Source organism: Megalobrama amblycephala, linkage group LG12 (genome assembly GCF_018812025.1).
Source record: "Megalobrama amblycephala isolate DHTTF-2021 linkage group LG12, ASM1881202v1, whole genome shotgun sequence".
Classification (NCBI taxonomy): Eukaryota; Metazoa; Chordata; class Actinopteri; order Cypriniformes; family Xenocyprididae; genus Megalobrama; species Megalobrama amblycephala.
In genome coordinates this window covers 2,595,190-2,614,217 of record NC_063055.1, presented here as the reverse complement: position 1 = coordinate 2,614,217, position 19,028 = coordinate 2,595,190, and the positions used below count along the sequence as shown (strand labels likewise).

General features: G+C 40.7%; 1 protein-coding gene across 1 annotated transcript in view; it reads left to right on the top strand.

Moving 5' to 3' along the window:
- Positions 1-19,028, top strand: part of LOC125280406 (dynein 8 kDa light chain, flagellar outer arm-like) — a 25,018-nt gene extending 5,990 nt beyond the window's left edge. Inside the window, exons 2-3 of the mRNA XM_048210917.1 lie at positions 18,298-18,430; positions 18,539-19,028. Of these exons, the coding sequence (XP_048066874.1) occupies positions 18,305-18,430; positions 18,539-18,673 (261 nt within the window). The 5' untranslated portion in view covers positions 18,298-18,304 and the 3' untranslated portion in view covers positions 18,674-19,028. The remainder of the gene's footprint in view (positions 1-18,297; positions 18,431-18,538) is intronic.

The following is a 19,028-nucleotide window of genomic DNA, read 5'->3' as shown; positions in this document are numbered from 1 at the left end:
AGGACACCCTTCACCCTGATCACAGCTCCCAAACAACAGAGATACATCACAGCCAGTATCCTCCTCTCCCATCAGACATTTCCTCCACATCACACTCAGTCGACCCCTCCACACCAACAAAAGGAAAAGTAAAACCAGAAGTCGCTCTTTTAATTGATTCAAATGGGAAATTTATTGATGAAAAGAAACTCTTTCCCAAACACAGTGTGGTCAAACTCTGGTGTCCGAACACTCAGAGTGCACTCAAATCGCTAAGTGTGGACAAACTGGGATCCCCAAGCCATATAATAATCCACACCGGCACAAACGACCTGAGAACCCAACAGGAGAGGGTGGCTACATCATTACAAACAGTGATTGAAAAGGCCTCAACCACCTTCCCACATGCTAAAATTACCATCTCCACACTCCTGCCCCGAAAAGACTTCCACCCTGACACTATCCACCGGGTGAATGCCAACCTCTCCCGTACCTGTGCACTTAAACCCAATGTGCACCTAGCACACCACCCCACCCTGGACTTCACATGCCTCTACGACCATGTCCATCTGTACAAAACAGCTGTTCCTGTCTTCGCCAGGACCCTAAAAGATGTGACCCTGAATCGGAACCGCAACAGCACCCCCAGGAGCAACAGAGTCCAACAACATCTACCCAGACCTGTAGGAAAGTACAGTGTACACCCAGAGAGAACATCCAGAAGACTTCCATCACGACAACAGCACTCTCACATGCTGAGACCACCCCAGCCAACACCTGAGCATCTTCTCCCAGCCCTCACATCCACACATTCAGTGCATCAGGCCAGACCAAAGCCACTCCTGCCTACCCCCTACCCCCCTCATATACAGCAGACCCCCAGCAGCCACAGCTATGCTCAGATAGTGAGCAGAAAACCAACAACAGGACCAGTACAAGCCACAACATCAGAGCTCAGAGACATCCGTCAGATGCTCAACCTCATCTGCTCACACCTACTGTCATAGGTCAAAACGTATCAACAAAACTAAGACCCTATGGACAACAAAGCATTTATAATATCATGTTGGAACATTCAAGGCCTGAGATCCTCTACCTTTGGCCTCAAAAGCAAAAACACAGATTTCAACTCAGAAATAAAAAATTCAGACATCATCATCCTGCAGGAGACATGGAGCAGAGATGGACCCACCGGCTGCCCCAAAGACTACAGAGAACTCATCATCCCATCCATTAAACTGCCTGGAGTGACACAAGGAAGAGACTCAGGAGGCATGCTTATTTGGTACAGATCAAATCTTGTCCATGCCATCAAAGTAGCTAAAACAGGACAATTCTATACATGGTTAGAAATTAATCGGACAGTCACTGCAACAGAGAAAAATATCTTCCTATGTGCCACTTATATCCCTCCAGCAGAGTCTCCCTATTTTAATGAAGACAGTTTCTCCATTCTTGAAGAAGACATTAATTACTTCCAGTCACAGGGAAGTGTACTGATTTGTGGAGATCTAAATGCCAGAACAGGAGAAGAAATGGACACACTTAACTCTCAGGGGGACAAACACCTGCCTGGAGGTGACGTCCTCCCCCCACCTATACACACATGGAGACACAACTATGATAAAATAACAAACAAAAGCGGAACACAACTTCTTCATCTGTGTCGCACACTAGGTATGTACATAGTCAATGGCAGACTAAGAGGAGATTCCTACGGTAGATACACCTACAGCTCACCTTTTGGTAGCAGTACAGTCGACTATTTTCTTACAGACCTTAACCCAAACTCCCTAAGAGCGTTCACAGTCAGCCGACTAAACCCACTATCAGACCACAGTAAAATAACCCTCTACTTAACCAGAGCAATGCCCAACCAAGAAGCATCTAAACAAACCAAGCTTCACTCACTTAGAAACACGTATAGATGGAAACAAAACAGTAAAGACACATATACAAGTACAATTAGTCAACCAAAAATTCAAGTTCTGTTAGACCAATTCCTTGCCATTCCTTTCCTGCATAACAGTGAAGGTACAGACCTAGCAGTAGACAAGCTGAACAGAATATTTGAGATCTCAGCAACATTATCAAACTTAAAAAACACAAAAAGAAAAGCAAAAAGACCACATGCCACTGAGAAATGGTTTGACAATGACTGCAAAAGACTTAGGAAAGAAGTAAGAATTCTATCAAACCAGAAACACAGAGATGCTGACAATGAGAACATCCGTCATCTCTATCATGAAAAACTTAAACAATATAGGAATACTTTAAGAAAGAAAAAAGAACAAAACACAAAAAGTCAACTCAGAGAAATTGAAGAATCCTTAGAATCCAACCACTTCTGGAAACATTGGAACACACTAAACAAATCGCACCATCAAGAACTAGCCATCCAGAATGGAGATGTTTGGATAAACCACTTCTCCAACCTTTTTAGTAATATAGACAACAATCGGGAACAAAATGCAATGTACAAAAAACTAAAGGTTTTAGAGAAGACCATCAAAGACTACCAAAACCCCTTAGACTATCCAATTACACTAGCTGAACTATTAGACAAAATACAAACCCTGAAAACCCAAAAAGCCTGTGGTGTCGATGGCATCCTAAATGAAATGATAAAATATACAGACCACAAATTCAAATTAGCCATCCTCAAGCTATTCAATATCATCCTTAGTTCAGGTATATTCCCCAACATTTGGAACAAAGGCCTAATTACCCCAATCCATAAAAACGGAGACAGATTTGACCCTAATAACTACCGTGGCATATGTGTAAACAGCAACCTAGGTAAACTTTTCTGTAACATCCTAAACAGCAGACTAACTAATTTTCTCAGAGACAGAAATGTCCTAAGCAAGTGTCAAATTGGCTTCCAACCAAAATATCGCACATCAGACCATATATACACTCTCCATACCTTAATTGATAAGCAAATAAACCAAAACAAAAGCAAAATTTTCTCATGCTTTGTTGACTTCAAAAAAGCTTTCGACTCCATTTGGCATGAAGGTCTTTTTCTTCAATTAATCCAGTGCGGTATCAGAGGAAAAACATATGACATCATCAAATCAATGTACACAAACAACAAATTTGCTGTTAAAATTAGTAACAAACACACAGAATTCCTCCCTCAGTGTCGTGGAGTGAGACAGGGCTGTAGCTTAAGTCCTGCACTGTTCAATATATACATAAATGAGTTAGTGAGGGCTCTGGATCAGTCTGCAGCACCTGGTCTTACTCTACTAGACACTGAAGTCAAATGTCTCCTGTTTGCTGATGATCTGGTGCTGCTGTCTCCCACTAAAGAGGGTCTACAGCAGCATCTAGACCTCCTGCACAGCTTCTGTCAGTCATGGGCCCTATCAGTTAACCCAAAAAGACAAAAATAATGATTTTCCGAAAAAGACCCAGCCGCCAAGACCAACATCATAGTTTTAAATTAGACAACATGCTCCTTGAGCACACGCAGAACTACACTTACCTTGGCATAAATATTAGTAACACAGGGAACTTTAATAAAGCTGTTAACGACCTGAAAGACAAGGCACGGAGAGCTTTTTACGCTATTAAGAGAAATATTAAAATTGACATCCCAATCAGAATCTGGATAAAAATAATCAAATCAGTAATAGAACCCATCGCGCTCTACGGGAGTGAAGTCTGGGGTCCACTCACAAACCAAGAGTTCACTAAATGGGACAAACACCCAATAGAGACTCTGCAGACCGAACTATGCAAAGTTTTGCTCCGAGTACAGCACAAAACCCCAAATAATGCCTGCAGAGCAGAATTAGGATTATACCCACTTATAATCACAATTCAAAAAAGGGCCATTAAATTCCATACCCACCTAAAAAATAGTGATAAACAGACCCTCCATCACAAAGCCCTGAACTACCAAGAGCTGACACCAGGAAGAAACGCCCTCGGCAAATTGGTCTTGGAGTTGACTACACAAACCACAACATGTCTGACTGAAAATAAAAACTTAGCCAGACCAAACCAAATAATTAAAACACAAAAAGAAAAATACCTAAAACATTGGACAGATGCAACAGCCCTACAAAGTAAATTGGTATGCTATTTGGCCCTAAACAGAAAATATGAATTGGCAGGATACCTCAGTACAGTGAGTGACCCTAAACTGAGAAAAGTCCTGAGCATGTACAGACTCAGTGAACACAATCTCATCATAGAGACAGGCAGACACAGACAGACCTGGCTACCACAGGAAGAGCGGCTGTGTCCCCACTGCACAGAGAATGAAGTGGAAACAGAACTGCACTTTCTAACATCCTGCCCTAAATATGCACAAATTAGGGACACTTTCTATCCCCATTTCACAACTCACCACAAAGACTTCCAACAGAAACCAAATGTGGACAAACTCCCATACCTGCTAGGAGAAAGCCCAGCAAGCTCAAACCTGGCCGCCAGGTATGTGAGGTCCTGTCACCAGGAAAGAGCCTCCAGCGGGACAGAACTACCAACACACTCACTAAATGCCTAGAGACACTTCTATATTGTAAGATTTAACATTTTTATTGCAATTTTATTATTATTATTGCTATTTTATTGCTAGATTTTTTATTTTTTTTTTTCTTCATTATTATTATTTTATTTATTTATTTTTACTGTACAGTGTTATTAATGCTTTGGCAATGTAAAGATTTCTTTCTCCATGCCAATAAAGCTATTTTGAATTTGAATTTGAGAGAGAGAATGTGTGTGAGTGTCAGTTCTCAATGTTCTCTGTTACAGTCTTACCAGTCTCACATCTCTCTCTCTGTGTGTGTGTGTGTGTGTGTGTGTGTGTGTGTGAGAGAGAGAGAGAGAGAGAGAGAGAGAGAGAATGTGTGTGAGTGTGAGAGAGAGACACAGTTCTCAATGTTCTCTGTTACAGTCTTACCAGTCTCACATCTCTCTCTGTGTGTGTGTGTGTGTGTGTGTGTGTGTGTGTGTGTGTGTGTGTGTGTGTGTGTGTGTGAGAGAGAGAGAGAGAGAGAATGTGTGTGAGTGTGAGAGAGAGACACAGTTCTCAATGTTCTCTGTTACAGTCTTACCAGTCTCACATCTCTCTCTCTCTCTGTGTGTGTGTGTGTGTGTGTGTGTGTGTGTGTGTGTGTGTGTGTGTGTGTGTGTGAGAGAGAGAGAGAGAGAGAGAGAGAGAGAGAATGTGTGTGAGTGTGAGAGAGAGACACAGTTCTCAATGTTCTCTGTTACAGTTTTACCAGTCTCACATCTCTCTCTCTGTGTGTGTGTGTGTGTGTGTGTGTGTGTGTGTGTGTGTGAGAGAGAGAGATAATGTGTGTGACACAGTTCTCAATGTTCTCTGTTACAGTCTTACCAGTCTCACATCTCTCTCTCTGTGTGTGTGTGTGTGTGTGTGTGTGTGTGCGCGTGTGTTTACATGTGTTCAAGAGCATTTTGGATCCAATGTCTCCCCATTTTTTTGATTCATTGATTTTATTCCACATATTCTCAATTTTCCCTGTTACAGTCTCATATTTCTTTCTGTGTGCGTGTGTGTGTGTGTGTGTGTGTGCGTGTCTATTTTGCAATCTTGATGGCTTACAGTCTCATGCTTTCATGCTTTCATTGCTGTGTGCTTTTTTTCTTACTTTGTGGTTAAATAGTTGGTTTTATTTCACACACTTTGCAAAATTAGCTTTTACAGTGTCACACGTTCATTTGTGTGTGTGTGTATGTTTATGTGTGTGTAGGTGTGTGTGTGTGTGAGTGTGTTTGTCTGTTTTGCACTCTTGATGTTTTAGAGATTCACCCCTTCAATGTTGAGTCATTTTTTTATGCATCCTGGCTGATTTGTAGATTGTATGCACAAAAAAACTCTGTATTTTCATGTTTTTGCCAATTTCCCATTCATTTCCTATGGGGGTCATTTTTGACCCGAAGACCCCGAGTGTGACTATTTTTTTTTACGACCACTTAGACTTTTCAAATCCTGTCCCCAATTTTTTTGGGTGTTCATAAACCAAGTACCAAAAAAGTCACCAAGTTTCAGACCATTCCGATGAAGCTACGATTTTTAAATTTTTTTTAAAAAAAATCTTCGGGTCGTTTTTGACCGAAGGACCCCAGAGGGTTTTAATAGGGAGCAAATGTAATGTTGACAGAACTGGGCTAATATGGTCATACTTTCTGGTTCTAGTAAGAACTCTAGCTGCCACATTTTGGACCAACTGTAGTCTGTTTAAAAGCCGAGCAGAACAACCACCCAGTAGAGCGTTACAGTAATCTAGCCTTGAGGTCATGAATGCATGAACCAACTGTTCCGAATTTGTCATTGAGAGCATATGTCGTAATTTAGATATATTTTTTAGATGGAAGAAGGCGGTTTTACAGATACTAGAAACATGACTTTCAAATGAAAGATTGGTATCGAAGAGCACACCCAAGTTCCTAACTGAGGACGAAGGTTTAATGGAGCATCCGTCAAGTGTTAGAGAGTATTCAAGGTTTTTTTGTGAGGAAGTTTTTGGTCCAAAGATTAGGATATCAGTTTTTTCTGAATTTAATAATAAGAAATTTCTTGTCATCCAGTTTTTAATGTCAGCTATGCATTCTGTTAGTTTTGTGAATTTGTAGGGTTCGTCAGGGCGCAAGGAAATATAGAGCTGAGTATCGTCAGCGTAGCAGTGAAAACTAACACCATGCTTCCTAATTATCTCTCCTAAGGGCAGCATGTACAGAGTGAAAAGCAACGGTCCTAGTACTGAGCCTTGTGGTACTCCATATTGAACCTGTGATCGATACGACATCTCTTCATTAACTACTACAGACTGATAACGGTCAGATAAGTAAGATTTGAACCATGCCAAAGCAATTCCACTAATGCCAATATAGTTTTCAAGTCTTTTTAAAAGAATGTTGTGATCGATAGTGTCAAAAGCAGCACTGAGATCTAATAACACTAATAGAGAAATACAGCCACGATCGGATGATAGGAGTAGATCGTTTGTAACTCTAACGAGAGCAGTCTCAGTACTATGGTATGGTCTAAATCCTGACTGGAAATCCTCACAGATTCCATTTCTTTCTAAAAAGGAGCACAGTTGTGTTGAAACTGCCTTTTCTAGTATCTTTGACAGAAAAGGTAGATTCGAGATTGGCCTGTAATTTACTAAATCTCTCGGATCTAGTTGAGGTTTTTTAATAAGAGGTTTAATAATAGCCTGCTTAAAGGTTTTTGGCACATATCCTAGTGTTAACGATGAATTAATTATATCAAGAAGTGGACCTACGACCTCTGGAAGCATTTCTTTCAGTAGTTTAGTCGGCATTGGGTCTAACATACATGTCGTTGATTTTGATGATTTGATAAGTTTAGATAATTCTTCCTCTCCTATAGCGGCGAATGATTCTAGTTTTACCTCAGGGACACTACAGTGCACTGTCTGAAACGAAACTGTAGACGGTTGCATGTTTTTAATTTTCTCTCTAATATTATCAATCTTGCAAGTAAAGAAGTTCATAAAGTCATTACTGCTGTGCTCTATGGAAACGTCAGCAGTTGAATCTCTGTTTCTAGTTAATTTAGCCACTGTGTCAAATAAGTACCTAGGATTATGTTTGTTTTCTATTAAGAGATTTGAAAAATAAGTAGATCTAGCATTTCTTATAGCCGTTCTGTACTCAATCATTTTTTCTTTCCACGAAAGGCGAAAAACTTCTAGTTTTGTTTTCTTCCAACTACGTTCAGGTTTTCTAACAGCTCGTTTTAGAGCCCGAGTGTGCTCATTATACCACGGCGTTGGATTAGTTTCCTTAATTTTCTTTAGACGTAAAGGAGCGACTGCATCTAATGTGCTGGAAAAGAGAGAGCCAATAGTTTCTGTTGCAGCATCGAGTTCTTCTAAGTTGTCAGGTATACTAAGGCGATGAAACTGCTCGGGGAGATTATTTATAAAGCAATCTTTAGTGGTAGAAGTGATGGTTCTACCATATTTATGGCTGGGTGGTGGTTTTGTAGCCTTGGCTAACTGTATTATACACGACACTAAATAATGATCTGATATATCATCGCTCTGCGGTAGAATTTCAACAGCATCAATATCAATTCCATGCGACAGTATTAGATCTAAGGTATGATTACGACAATGAGTGGGTCCTGACACGTGTTGTCTAACTCCAATAGAGTTTAAAATGTCTGCAAATGCCAATCCAAATGCGTCTTTATTATTATCTACATGGATATTAAAATCACCAACAACAAGGACTTTATCCGTAGCCAGTACTAACTCTGATAGAAAATCAGCAAATTCTTTGATGAAGTCAGTATGGTGCCCTGGTGGCCTGTATACAGTAGCCAGCACAAATGTCAACTTACATAATGTTACATAAAGCACCATCACTTCAAAGGAATTATATTTGAAATTCTTTTGAATGATTTTGAATATATTACTATAAATTACAGCAACACCTCCCCCTTTGCCTTTCTGTCGAGGATTGTGTCGATAATCATAACCTTGAGGACTAGACTCATTTAAAGTAATGTAATCGTCTGGTTTTAGCCAGGTTTCTGTCAAACACAGCAAGTCTAGTTTATTGTCTGTGATAATTTCATTTACAATAAGTGCTTTTGAAGAAATAGATCTAATATTCAGTAACCCAAGCTTTATCATTTGTTTATCTGATTTATCTGTGATTTTCATTTTTTGAACATCAATTAAATTTTTACCCTTAAAAGGTTTCGGAAGTTTTTTGTATTTACTAGTTCGAGGTACAGACACAGTCTCTATGTGATAATATCTAGGTGAAAGAGTTTCTATGTGCAGTGAATTATTTGAGTTCTGTGACGTGAGGCGGCTAGCAGACGGTCGGTTTAGCCAGTTTGTTTGCGTCCTGATCTGGGCCCTGGTTTGTCATGTTTCAGCTCTAAGACTATTTGCCAAATTTCTAGATAGAAGAGCAGCACCATCCCGGGAGGGATGAATACCATCTCTTTTCAACAGATCAGGTCTGCCCCAAAAGCTTTTCCAATTGTCTATGAAACCTATATTATTCTGCGGACACCACTTAGACAGCCAGCCATTGAGTGATGATAACCTGCTAACTAAAGAGACTTTATTAAATCCTAAAGTTAAGAGTTATTTTTTTTCATATTATTAGGAAACATTCTCAATCTTTTTTCCCACAAAATGATGCATTTCATTGACCTAAATAAATAAATAAATAATAATGTGGAAAAAACATGAAGCACTGTGAATCAGGATTCAGTTTAACACTGGTGATATGAAACTATATGGAACTAAATGATCAAACCTGCAGTATATTCAATGAAATGTATTAGTTCTATTCTACAAGCTTTCCATAACAATTAAAATTTTATTTATGTTAAATAAGCTGCTAAAATAATAGACCATGTAGTAATTTGCATATCTGTAATATCAAAGATGAAAGTAAATAATGAGAGTAGTTTCACTTTGAATAAAAAAGAGCAACTGATTCTGTGTTGGAATTTTATTCACAACTGAGAAGAAGTCATGACATATGACATATTTAATTAGCAAAAACACTTGTATTTAAACACACTTTACACAGGGTCTTGGAATCCCAGACAAATGAAAGTTTGGTCTGCTCTTGTGATTCCAGTGATACCAGCCTTTGCTACTGACACATTCAATCTGAAATATACAATAAAATGACATTACAACAAACATGTAGTATTACAATTTTTAATACACTGTCATGTTCAAAATAAAGTGAAAAATAAAAGTGTCTGCTTTGTCTGGTGTACAAGGATATTTATTGGCAAAAGTCATATTTGGGAATGAAAGAATATTGGCTATAGATATTAGCCTATATTAGTTATCACATGTGTAATTCACCGTGGCCTATTTGGATAATAAATAAACTACATTTAAAGTACATTAACATGTTTTCTTGCATGTGTGCAATTTATTTTTGAAACATTAGGCTACATATAGAAATTGAAGTCTACCCAGATTAGAAGTGCTTCAAGTTCTGCAAACTAGGAAAGTTTACTGCTGCCTTCACCACAGGAGTTTACAATTAATATTATTATGCTACCACACATTTTGGCAAACTTCAAAATTATATGCTTAAAAGAGTCAACAAATATAGGCTTTAAACGCTATTGGCTCGTTTAGCGAATCCTAACGACACCTCTGGTGAATCATTGGCTGTGTTCATATCAAACATAGCTAACACATGACACGACATAACACAATATAGCTTATAAAATCTTGTGCATCAGTAACAGTTAGAATATAAGCTTGACTTCGTTTAACGCTGAAACATATGCTAATTACCTTTAATGTAAGCCGAAGAGCGTGCACTAACATTTTCAGTGGCGCTTTAACTCAAAACAGGAAACTCGTGAATATTCATGTAGGTAAGCTCCGCCCAGTGTCACCGAAAATCTCAGACACCGAATATTTCATAACACCGGGTTGAACGACATGTTTCCTGGAAACGGTCTGCAACGGTGTGCAACGGGTTTGAGATACGTTTTCTCTTGTTTGGTGGGCGTGTCAGAAATGTCAGCCCAATCAGCGGCAACCTGTATAGACCTTATTTACCAGAGAAACAAGCGCGCCGCCATCTTTATAAAATTGTCTTTGAACTTCCGTTTTGTGGTAGCTCTGTACATTTCTATGGCATCGCTGTCAAAGAATTAGTTGGTTAAGTGGATTTACTTGTTGTAGAGTTAATGAAAGTTATCATGAGCATTGTTATGTTTAAAGCAGATGTCTTAACAAATGTCAGTAGGTCGGGAAGATTTTAAAACGAGCAGTTCATTCATCAATGTAATATTGCTGTGGAAATACAAACCGGAAGTCAAAAGACAACGAGCGCAACGCTGAAAAGGGGCGGGGCTACATAAGGTCTATATAAACCACGCGGTATTAAAGAGACAGCTCGCACACTGGGTATTAATGTAACATAAAAATACTTTACTTATATATTTTGCTGTTGTATTGTGAAGTTACACTTTAATAAACTTTTCTATACTCCTCTGATTATATAATGGTAAAAATTACAATATCAAAACACAACAACAGTGATCAGCAATAATGATAAGCCTATTAAACAATAAAATAATATAGATCATAACACAGTCTTGGAGATAAGAAGTGGATTATCCTTCACCTGAAATGTTTGTCTTTTCATCCTGAAATGCAAGGCAAGTGTTGTATCAAAATAATTAGAAGATTCCACAAATCCCGTCACTCGATTGGGATGTTCTCTTTTATTCTGGACGGCAAGGGCAGTGGCTGTAACATCGAGGGTACTTTGCAGTATTAAACATGTATTTATATCGACTTAATCAGGCTCCGAAAATTATTCAAAAAGAACACAAAGATTGGCCTTCTCAGTTGCCATAGTTGCAACGCTTGCGTCATCACAACAGGGTGTTCAACGCGCCACCGTTTCCGTATAAAAAACGTTTTGCAACGTTTTGTCGGGGCTGAACGCAGCCCAGATCTCACTTGACAACATTCCCAACATTACAAAACTGAACTGCAAAAATAATGACTGTTTCTAAACATACAGAAAACTATTTGTTGCATAGATCAAAGATACAAATTGAATACGGTTGCAGCAACATTAGTCATCAAAGCCGACAGACAAACATGAAACTATTTATTGCAGTTTTACATTCATTAAATTATGTGAAATTAGCATTTGAAATTATGATTTTCACTTATTTTCTGTGTAAAGACACAGAACTGAAACTGAAACCAAAACTATTTGAGTCTGATAAAGTTCATTTTGTGTTTTGTTTATTATGATTCAGTCTTTTCACTCTAATTTATGGTTTCATCACTATATTTTCGCAAATACATTTATCTCAGTTATAAGGCCATAAAGATATTACATAACAATCATAAACATCACTGTCAAACAAACATTTCTAAAATGGATGTAGTCAAAAATGTCTGTAACGAATGGAGACTCAGAGGCAGGGATCCAAATGCAGCGTTTATTAAAGTTAAGCGTGGTCGTACAGGCAGGGTAAACCAGGGGCAAACAGGAACAGCAGAGGGTAGACAGAATCGTAATCCAGGTACAGGCAGAGGTCAGGACTGGCAGATAACATACACAGGTCGGTGTTCAAAGCAAGGGTCAGAGGTAGGCAGCACAGGATCGTCAAACAGGAAACAGGCAGGAACGGCAACAGACAGGCAGACAGAATAATAATGCTTAGAAATGACACCAGAGTAATCAAGACTTCGCGGTGAGGTGGTGTGTGTGTGAGTCCTTTATAGTCCTGGTAATGAGTGTCAGCTGGGTGTGGTGATTAGTGTGGAGTGTGCATGGCTGTATGTGGCAACAGGTGATTGGTGGAGTGAGTGCATGTGACTGACAGGGAGGATTATGGGAAATGGAGTCCGGAGTGAACAGGAACAGACTGTGATCGTGACATAACGCCCCCCTCCCGGAAGGCGCGTCCTCGCGACGTAAAGGAACAGCTAGGGAGGGGGGGGGTGGGTGCATTGGAGATCTAACAGCAGCCGGGAACGGGATCTCCAATGCAGCCCCAGGGACTCAGGCAGCCACGGTGGGTCAGGTGGCTCGGGCGGCCACGGCAGGTCAGGTGGCCTGGGCGGCCACGGCAGGTCGGGTGGTTCAGGCAACCACGGCAGGTCAGGTGGTTCGGACAGCCACGGCAGGTCAGGTGGCTCGGGCGGCCACGGCAGGTCAGGTGGCCTGGGCGGCCACGGCAGGTCGGGTGGTTCAGGCAACCACGGCAGGTCAGGTGGTTCAGGCAACCACGGCAGGTCAGGTGGTTCGGACAGCCACGGCAGGTCAGGCGGCTTGGACGGCCACGGCAGGACCGAGTCCATACATGGCCCTAGTGGCCTACAGTCCATGAATGGCCATAGTAGTTCAGGGACCCTTAAAGGCCATGGTTGAGCAGGGTCCCCACCCACAAGCTCCCCACCCCTAGGTATACTGCCCCCCCCCAAAAAGTTCCTGGGGATTTCAGCGGGGCCCGTCGCAGGTTCGTGGGCAAGGAGTTCGGGTGGCGGAGGCAGGGCCAGGCGTGTGGGTGAAGCCGGCAGGGCAAGACGCCTGAGTGGCGCTGGCAGCGCAAGGTGTTTGAGCGGCGCTGGCAGGGCTGGAAGCTTGGGTGGTGCTGGCAGGGCTGGAAGCGTGGGTGGCGCTGGAGCGAGAGCGTTGCAACCGGCGGGCTTGAGAGCGTTGCAACCGGTGGGCTTGAGAGCGTTGCAACCGGCGGGCTTGAGAGCGTTGCAACCGGCGGGCTTGAGAGCGAAGCGGCCGGCGGGCTTGAGAGCGAAGCGGCCGGCGGGCTTGAGAGCGAAGCGGCCGGCTGGCTTGAGAGCGAAGCGGCCGGCTGGCTTGAGAGCGAAGCGGCCGGCTGGCTTGAGAGCGAAGCGGCCGGCTGGCTTGAGAGCGAAGCGGCCGGTTGATGCTTTGGAATGCCAGCCGCTCGCGCTGAAATCAGCGGTGGATCAGCCACACTGGAACGCAATCCTAGCCGCTTTCTGACTAATCCAGAGATGTGACGTGGCTCTGGGCGATCAGCGGAGACGTGACGTTGCTCTGGGCGATCAGCGGAGACGTGACGTTGCTCTGGGCGATCAGCGGAGACGTGACGTTGCTCTGGGCGATCAGCGGAGACGTGACGTTGCTCTGGGCGATCAGCGGAGACGTGACGTGACTCTGGGCGATCAGCGGAGACGTGACGTTGCTCTGGGATTAAGGCTTCAAGAGGGGGCAAGGCCAAAATAACAAACATAAACCCTCTAACTATTTAGGACGAAACTAACTAATCTACAAAAGAAAAGAAACCAAAATACAATAATACGCTAACTCCCTAACTAGCTTAAATAAGAGAAAACAAGATATAAAGAAAATGGCACCCACCTCTCTACTAACCCTTCCCCAAATAATTAACAAGATAAACTTAGGTAGAGGAAAACAATAACAAAAGTATATACAAAAGGAAAGGACTTACAAAACAAAAGGGTTTTCTGGTAGCACCAAAGTTCAACAAAAAGTGTCAACACAATGACACTAAAGAAACGAATCAATCAACAAGGTATAAGTAAAAAAAACAACTGATTAGGCTTTCTGGGTTGGGAAAAAGGAGCCTCACGATGCAGCCTCCACACACACACCCAGCTCTATTCAACGGTGCTGCTTAAATCCCCACAGCTTCCTCTCCTCCTCCAATCACATCGGATAGCCAATTATTGATCATTGGAGTCAGGTGGCAGCCATTACTTCCTGCTTAGGGAAGTAGAGAGAGAAAGAGAGAGAACAGAGAGAAAAGAAAAACAAAAAAACAAAACAAAAACATACGTCCTTGGACGTAACACCCTCACCACAAAAGATTACAGCCAACAGGTTGTAATTAAGTTTACAATTATACAACTGGACAAGTCTTAATTTCCCAGAACATAAGTTCTAGACAAAGCGTCTGCAACAACGTTATCAACTCCCTTTTTATGACGAATATCAATGTTGTATTCTTGCATAATAAGAGACCAGCGCATAAGACGTTGGTTGGAATTGGACATTCTCAAAAGAAACACCAGGGGGTTATGATCAGTGTAAACTGTAATGGAACCATTACTTCCACCCAAATACACCTCAAAATGTTGGAGTGCTAACAATAAAGCCAATGCCTCCTTCTCGATCGTACTGTAGTTCTGTTGACTCTTAGAAAACTTCTTAGAGAAAAAAGATACAGGATGTTCAATGCCCGCTTGATCTTCCTGGAGCAGAACTGCACCGGCTCCGATAGCGCTGGCATCCACCTGTAACTTAAAAGGTGATGAAAAGTTGGGAGCAGAGAGAACAGGAGCAGTACAGAGAAGGTCTTTAGCAGCATTAAAAGCACTTATACACTCTGATGTCCACACAAATTTCTTAGATGTACTTAAGAGGTCAGTAAGTGGTGAAACAATGGCAGCAAAGTTTCTGCAGAAGCCACGATAGTATCCGGCCATCCCCAAGAAACGCCTCAACTCAGGCTTGTTAGTTGGTGTTGGAAACTCAACAATTGCAGAGACTTTAGCTTCTACTGGTCGTACTTGACCCTGTCCCACACACTTTCCAAGGTATACAACTACAGCTTTGGCAAATTCACATTTTGCTAAATTTAAGGTTAGTGAAGCATCAGCTAACCGTCCAAACACTTTGTCCAACTTGATCAAGTGATCTTCCCATGAGTTGGAGTACACCACAACATCGTCCAAATAAACTTCAGTATTCTGCAGTCCTGACAATACTCGGTTCATGAGTCTTTGAAAGGTGGAAGGTGCATTTCGCATGCCAAAAGCCATGACAGAGTATTGCAGGAAGTTATCAGGGGTGACAAATGCTGATATCTCTGAAGCACGAGGTGTTAAGGGAACTTGCCAGTACCCTTTTAGCAAGTCTAATTTTGTGACGTAACGGGCACTACCAACTCGGTCTACACAATCTTCCATTCTTGGAAGAGTCAAGTCAAGTCAAGTCAAATTATTATATAGCGCTTTTACAATTGGTAATTGTTTCAAAGCAGCTTTACATATTAGAAGCACAGAAAAAAGGGAAGTGGTTAAAAATAAGCTGTACAAGCAAGCGTGGTAATATGTAACATATACAAGATGGTGCTACATTAAGCCAATGTCGGCTGACTCCCAGGGGTGGAAAAAACCCCCTAGGAGAAAACCCAGCGTGGGAAAAAAGTCCTAGGAGGGAAAAAACCCCTTGGAAGATATATATAATATATGTAAATGGATATGGAGATCAAAATCTGAATTATACATTTTTATTATAGAGATTAAAAATAGATTATATATAAATATATGTAAGCGGATACGGGGATTAAAAATCTAAATTATAGATGCAGCCAGAACTGGATCTGTAGGCCCATTGTCTCCTGGGCTGCGTTGTAGTCAGGTCCAGACACAGGTTCTCCATCTGATCTGGATACGGCCTGGATCCAGCACCCGGCAAACCTCGGGATAAGCAGAGAGACAGATATTAGCGTAGATGCCATTCTTATTCTAATGTACAGGTATATCTGGTGTTATAGGAAATGTTCTCGGTTCCGGCCGACCTAATTATTGCAGCGTAACAATCCTTTAACGGATTTGAAAAATGTTAATGTATTGATAATGTGTTATGTGTATGCAAGAGCAAAGAGATGTGTTTTTAGTCTAGATTTAAACTGACAGAGTGTGTCTGCTTCCCGAACAATGCTAGGAAGATTGTTCCAGAGTTTAGGTGCTAAATAGGAAAAGGATCTGCCGCCTTCAGTTGATTTTGATATTCTGGGTATTATCAACTGGCCTGAATTCTGAGATCGCAATAAACGTGAAGGACTATAATGCTTTAAGAGCTCACTTAGGTACTGGGGAGCTAAACCATTTAGAGCTTTATAAGTAAGTAGGAAGATTTTAAAATCTATACGATGTTTAATAGGGAGCCAATGTAATGTCGACAGAACTGGGCTAATATGGTCATACTTTCTGGTTCTAGTAAGAACTCTAGCTGCCGCATTTTGGACCAACTGTAGTCTGTTTAAAAGCCGAGCAGAACAACCACCCAGTAGAGCGTTACAATAATCTAGTCTTGAGGTCATGAATGCATGAATCAACTGTTCCGCATTTGTCGGAACATTTGGTTCATGCATTCCAAGAGGGAAGGAATCTGGCTTGGTCACAGCATTAAGTTTACGATACTCGGTACAAAACCTAAAGGTGGAATCAGATTTAGGTACCAATATACATGGGGAACTCCATGGACTTTGACTAGTAATCAGGAAATGCACCAATCAGTGCGCAGGCAGCGTTCACATGACCAATGAAGCACAGGTGGTAACCCTTAACCTGTCAGGAAAGCATACACACAAAAAAGAGAGAAAACAAAAGAGAGAACGCCTCAACCACAAACATCATTTTATATAAATAAATTTCAAAAACACATACGTCCTTGGACATAATTGTTTTTAAATGTTCAGTTTTCTGACTATTATTTCAGGTCAGGTTTGACAGCAGTGTTTTCTTGTATTTTGGATTAAATACAGTCTTGTTGAGCAGAAGAGACTTTCTTCAAAATCATGATAAAATCTTACAGACCTGGGGCATATTCTTCGTACCTCACTTAATACATGTGAGATGATTTGACAGATGCCAGATCTTCTAATCGTGATAACTAACTCTGGCTAATTTGGTTCTTCAAATGAATTTGCAGATTGGATTAAAATATCTGGATTAAGTTGTCTAAGATTACTGCGTGCTCTCGTGTTCCATGAAAAGGGCAGATGTATCGATACACGAAACCACAATCAGCAATGCAGCGATTGGCTGGAGTCAAGACGGCAACGTAATGACATCATAGAATGAGAAAAGACACCTGACGAAAAACTTGACGAATTTCTAGACATTTATTAGGAAACAGCCAAGCGAATAAATTACAGAAGAACGACATAAATGTTATAATAGATAAATGAAATGTGCACTTTTTTTTTTTTTTTTTTTTTTACATGATTACCCAATTATTTAGGCTATATTCACAATTTCTAGTATTTGTACAGGCAATTTTTTATTTCAATGTTGTAATTAGCAACTAATTTACCATTGAAGCATATTTGACAGCATTAATTAAAGTTTCTTAATGGTCAAAATCAAGTTATCTGCATCTCCTGCGCTTCATCAAGCCACTCCCATAATATCTGTCGCGGTTCAAATGCACAAATGTATGTGGCATAAACATCTGTACATCATGTGTGTAAGACTCCAATAAAAACTATTACGTAATTATTCCCTCACGAATGAATCTCTCAAAGACACTACACGGCATTATAGTATTATTTGCAAATTTATTTTTAAATCATTATTATTGTCCCTGGTTTACATTAGGGTACTCTTGTGGGAAAGTAGCAGAGGCTGGGACAGACTTTAAGCATAACCTCCGCTTAAAAAGATGCAATCTAATCCTGTTTACATGAAATAAGCCTGGTTTGAGCTTAGGGACCTGTTGCTATGACAGCAAGTCCAGGATGAGCGTCGAAGAACCGAACAATCCAAGATCATGCCAAATCGCCATCAGTCAAATCCAGCTAAGTGAGTTAGCGACGTACGAAGAATATGCCCCTAAACTTTTGTTAATTCTTCTCCACACTTATGGCTTGTGGTATTAAAGTTTGGTTTCATCTGATAATAGTGTCATGGACCAATAATTACTGATCATAAATGGCAGCAGCTGGACTTCATGATGAAGAGTTGTTCAGAAAAAAATCTCCAGGTTCTGTCCTGTTTATTTCATACTTGCTCATTAAAACAAACTCTGTGTTCACAGATCAACCATGCCGAAGATTAAGGTCCTTGATTCAGAGATGAGTGCTGAGATGCAGAGTGAGGCTCTTCAGGTCGCTCTTCTGGCTGTGAATATGTATGTAAAGAACATGGACATTGCTGATTACATCAAGAAGGTCAGTTCTAGTTTTACTGAGAGACTGAATGTCTGAGTGAAATTTCAGTATTGTGAAAATGTGCTGTTTTTTTTTTTTGTGGAAGATTAATACTGTCTTTCCTTACAGGAGTTTGAGAGAAGGCATGAGAGCTACTGGCACTGCATTATAGGGAACTGTGCTTACAGCGTGACACCAAAAAAGAACAGTTATATCAAGTTCTCTGTTGATGGTGAAAGAATTGTGCTCTTCAAATCTGCCTGAGATTCAGCAGCAGTTCAAACACAATTTATTTGATCCACATAATTAATAAAACATCCTCCTTCAGCTTGTGGTTCACGTGAATCATATAGAAGAGGAAATATGAATTGAAACACTGTCATTTAAAAACCATGACATTTTTGTGAAAATGTTGATTTTTTTCAATTTGTGTTTCCTCTGTCCATTAATGTCCATTGGAATAATGAGTTTGAAAGAATTATATTGTTACATCATTACTTTCTATTTGGTGTTCAAAGACTCAACAAAGACTGAATCATAAATAAAACACAAAATGTACTGGTAACACTTTAGAATCGTACTTACTGCATAACTAATAAGGAATTACTGCAGAATTAAT